Source organism: Dendrobium catenatum, unplaced genomic scaffold (genome assembly GCF_001605985.2).
Source record: "Dendrobium catenatum unplaced genomic scaffold, ASM160598v2 fragScaff_scaffold_211, whole genome shotgun sequence".
NCBI classification, from domain to species: domain Eukaryota; kingdom Viridiplantae; phylum Streptophyta; class Magnoliopsida; order Asparagales; family Orchidaceae; genus Dendrobium; species Dendrobium catenatum.
Genome location: NW_021318673.1, coordinates 2,815,322 through 2,820,430, shown reverse-complemented (window position 1 = coordinate 2,820,430; position 5,109 = coordinate 2,815,322). Strand labels below are relative to the sequence as shown.

The following is a 5,109-nucleotide window of genomic DNA, read 5'->3' as shown; positions in this document are numbered from 1 at the left end:
ATTTTAAACATTTTAAACCATCGGAAACTTTTCAATTAAAAATGATGGCTAAACTGTCGATAAATACCGTCATGAAAAAATAATGCCGGACATTCAGAAATAATAATTTATAAACGCATTATTCAAATTTCAAATACTTTTTACGTAACTAATTTATTTAAGATGCAACATGAATATATAAATTAAGATAAAATTCTCATATATATATTTAAAAGATATCGAGTAATACAATACCTAAATAAAATAAAAAAAGAAAATAACTAGTAAAGATAATTTAATAATTTGATAAATATAAATACATTATTAAAAAATAAATATAAAATAAATTATGAGAAAGAAAATACACAGCATATTCTTTTTTGTGTTAAAAAATGAAGTTTAGTTAGAGAAGAATTACTTCATTTTGAAGTATTACTATATATTGAAGCGAAAATTAAGTTTTTTTATTGGAGATGGACTAAGGAGTTATATGGGAGAATAATAAATGGGAAAATACGGCATGAACCTTTTCATCAAGAATCTGAATAAATTCAAAATTAGAGAAAAAATCCCAGTCTTGGAAAAATAAGTATTTAAATTTAGAAAAGGAACCGCCCGGATAAACTTTGACTTAATCAAATCCTCCTAAATCAAGATAATTACAAATTCAAATCAAATCCTAAAGTTAGATAATTACAATGTCAGATTTTAAATCAAAAGGTATCTTTCGCAAAGGTGAAAATCCTCAGATTTCCAATTGAATAGAGCCGAACGTCCTAATCCAACAAAAGGTGGGATCTCATGGCCCCATAGAATTGAAGAAGGGAGGACGAACCAGATATCCGACCATTGAATCCTCCATATCAAATCTGATACGCATCTTAATGTGCTTGATTCCTCTCTACCACGCCACCTCTATATAAAAAAAGAAAACCATAGTTCGAAACCTCAAGCCAAGAGAGAGGCAGAAAGAGAGAGCGAAAAGGGTTGGTGAGGATGAGAACGAGTTCTGGTGATGTGGTGCAGTTAAGGGGGATGTGGGCGAGTCCGGCGGTGCATAGGGTGGCGTGGGCGTTGAGGTTGAAGGGAATAGAGTATGAATATGTGGAAGAGGATTTGGAGAAAAAGAGCAAAGCACTTTTGGAATTGAACCCTATTACCAAGCAAGTGCCGGTTCTTGTCCACGATGGCAAGCCAGTGCTTGAATCGCTCGTTATTCTTGAATACATTGATGAGATTTGGGGTGACAGAGCGCCATTACTGCCAATGAAAGCTTATGAGCGTTCACGAGCGCGATTTTTAGCATTTTTTTTGGAAGATAAGGTAAGAGGTTTTTCGCACATTTTTTTTTAATAAAGTTTTGCAGTTTTTATTTCTTTTTTAATTTTTAAAAATTGATCTTAGAGGACTGCTCGAGCGATTAATTTATCAAATTTCTGAAATAATTTTTTTTTAGGAATAAAATCTGTGAAGATGCCTACGCATTGAATAAAAGAGGAATTATAAATCATTAAAGATTCATAAACTCGTCTAAAAATAAAGCCTTTAAAATAAACCTAATAGTTATTGGATCTACTAATTTCTGAATTAAAAATGAGTTCGTCCGCGATAATGGTTAGGTCTGATAATTTCTTTTCCTATAAACTATAGTTTTATAGGAAAAATATAGTTTTAGCCTAGAGAAGAAAATTACAGTTTTATAAAAATACATTAGGTAGGAAAATAATAATAATAATAATAATAAAGGTGACACTTGAGTCCTTCGTAGATGGCAGGGCACATATAACATATTTTTATTTAAACTTTTAGAAGTACCGTTTTTTAATAACATCCCCAGACTTAGTGGAACAAATAAATTCTAGAGGTGAAAGGCATAGGTGAATCCTTGTACGACTCCTTAAGGTGGTGATTACTTGAGGAATGGTGGAGAATTTTTGGGCAACTAGATAAGCTAGAATCAGTAACTTTTGGCGGAGCTGGTGATGAAGCTTTTATAGTTTGACTTTTGTTCTTTGATTTATAGGCTTCTAATGATAGGAAGCTAGTAGAATATAGCAATGACGATGGCCAAATAATATTAGTGCATTGATGAGATGAAGGCTAATTCAGCATCCTTTTGCATATGAATCAATAAAAAATTCTAGAAATCTATATATGGCGGTGAGAACACCATTTGGTGGATGAATGATTGACAACTACTTTATGATTTAGCATGAGTACTGATATACCACATTTACTACCGAAAAACTGTCATTTTCTTGCGGCGTTTTTCACTAAAAAATAATTAATATATGTCGGTAATTTATATTTCTGATGGATTTTTGACGGAAATTTTTTTGACAAGATTACATGCATCGGGAAACAAACACAGACGAAAAAATCCCTCTAGAAATTTCCAGCGGAATTTCAGCATAAAAAATCCATTGGAAAACATTTCTGGCGAATTTTCCGATTGGAACTGATGATTATAGAAAAAATATTAAAAATTCTTCAAATTTAGCTCGAGTGAGCTCGCTGCCAGCCCATGAACCAAGCCCGCAGCCCCCACATTGCTTGTGAACCAAACCCGTAAGCCCCCTGCCCGTCGTTTATAAGCCAAGCTCGCCTCGGTCCCTAGAGAACTCCGCACGCTCATGAACCTGGCCTGACCGCTAACCCTCCTGACTGTTGCCCATGAACTCGCGCTCGTGAACCAATCCAGCTCACGAACTTGCCTGCGCGTGCTTGCCCATACTTGCGTATGATTCGAACCCCACCCCTTGTGAGAACACATCGCCTATCCATTAAGTTGCGGGGCATACTTCTTCTGTCTCATTAGCAAAATTTATTTAATTTAAATTATAATTTTTAAATTTTTTTTATTCGTTATATTTTTTTTTATTTTTTTTTAATTCGTTATATGTCAAGATTATTTTATCTTTTTAATAATATCTATTATCTTAGCTAATTAATTTATTTGAATTAATTTGTTTAACATAATAATAATTATTAAAACTATTTAATTATTTTAATTTAACGATATTTAATTTGCTTAGTTTAATTTGACAATAAGTTATTAAATTACTTAATTTAATTTAACAATATAATAATTTTAAATATTTATAATAATGATTTTTTAGAAATATTTAAATTCCGTCGGAATTCTAATGGAAATAAATCTGGCATAAAATACAATAAAAATATGTTGTTAATTTATCAGAGATATTCCACTAACTAGTAATCTGTCGGAGATATTCCGATGAAAATCCACCAGAATTTCTAGCAGATTTATGTTCGTCAGAAATTCTATTGGGAAATCAGTATTTTTTCTCTAGTGATTGAATGTACTTTTACAATTAGATGGATACAACAATTTGTGGGATTTATCATAAATGTCTTCTATGACTTGGGCAAAAAGCTTGTTGGGAAGGGTTCATGATTTTTAAAAAATTGTTAATGAGAAAAAGCATGCTTTCCAAGAGTATAGAAATGGCTTTCATAGGGCAAGCTGAGAAGATCCCATGATAATTTTTTTGAAGTATCTCTTGAGAAAACTTATTTAGAGGAAGAAATTGCATCAAATTTTGTATTTTTTTTTTTTTTAATTTATATGCCTACAGGTTATATTAGATTGGATGATCATCTGATCTCAAATAAACCTTAGATGACGTTAGATCGGTTCATCAACAAGCATTCATGTTTTACCCAAGTAGCTTCGCTACATTAGCCTATCTTGGGAAGTTTCCAATTCTAATACATTTTTTTTTTTTTTTGAATAATACTTGCAAAAAGTAACTTTCATAAATCTCTGAAGTAATGTCATTTAAAATATTTTGAAATGCTAGGTGTAAAAAATATCATGAGTGTAACATATTGCATGGAAGATATTACAAAATATTTCCTATCATTATAGGATATAAAAAACATTGCTTTTAAATAAATGCTTGCATAATGCAAAACTTTCACTTACACCTTTAAATTACTACAAGGATAATGTTAAATACGTATTATAATCGGGATATTAAGGGTTGGATTCTAACATTTGTATAAGTCTCAAAATGTAAAAGTTCAACTTAGTCATATTTATTCTATAAAGAATGTGATGTGTTTTAAATACAGGGTCGGGAGGCAGCAAGGAAGCTTTTTTTTGCTGGAGAAGAAGATAGAAAGGATAGCCTTAAAGCATTTGAGGAAGTTCTGGAAGTGTTGGAGAAAGAGCTCACAATGAAAGGAGACTTCTTTGGGGGACACCACATGGGATATCTTGACTTGGTGGTGGGTTGGATCCCTTTTTGGCTTGGGGTGGTGGTGGAAAAAGTCCTTGATTTCAATCTAATCGATGTTGTGAAGTTTCCTAAATTTGCTACATGGAGCAAAAACTTCTTGAAACATTCCCCAGGAGATAAGTTGGAGAGCATAATAACTTTACCTCCTGAGGACATGGCTATTGAGTACTTCACTAAGTTTCGTCAACTTCATTTGGCTTGAACTAATTGATGAGAAGTTTATCAAATAACTCAATTTATCTAAGTGCCTAAGATAAAACTACATGTTTTTTGCATTGTTCTGAAATGTTATCTTTAGTTTTCCTATGAATTTAAATTGTCATTATAAATTGAACACTTAGTAATAAAATTCCAGGTGTGTTTGAATATGTAAATTTGATGAAGGAAATGAGAATTTTAAAGATACCAGAGAATGTTTTTTTTTTTGGGAAATTTACATACATACCATTTTATAACATCCTATTTACATATCTAACACCTAAAACTTTAATATTACATGCATACAACTCTATATTATTTTAATATCAAATATACCACTTATATTTCTTTCCTACCACTCATATATTTCATTTCTACCACTCATATTTGGTATGAAAATGAACTATGGGTGGTATGTATGTAATATTAAAGTTTTAGGTGTTAAATATGTAAATAGAATAGTATTAAGTGGTATGTATGTAAATCTCCCTTTTTTTTAGTTATTATTGGATGTGATATTTTTGGAGGTAGCGATCATAAAAAGAGGGGCATTGATCATGAAGATAGAGAAGCATTAAAGTACACGTAGGTAGAAGACCTGTCTTCTTCTTCAGTTCTTTATAGTCTTTTTTTTATTTTTTAGTCTTTATTAAGTAGAAAAGTTTAT

General features: G+C 31.3%; 1 protein-coding gene across 1 annotated transcript; it reads left to right on the top strand.

The window, feature by feature from the left end:
• The first annotated feature begins 944 nt into the window (after positions 1–944).
• On the top strand, positions 945–4,593 carry LOC110114969 (glutathione transferase GST 23). The gene is made up of 2 exons (XM_020848042.2): positions 945–1,302; positions 4,078–4,593. Exons 1-2 carry the CDS (start codon positions 976–978, stop codon positions 4,444–4,446), a joined length of 696 nt encoding a protein of 231 aa, XP_020703701.1. The 5' UTR covers positions 945–975; the 3' UTR covers positions 4,447–4,593.
• Positions 4,594–5,109: the final 516 nt, after the last annotated feature.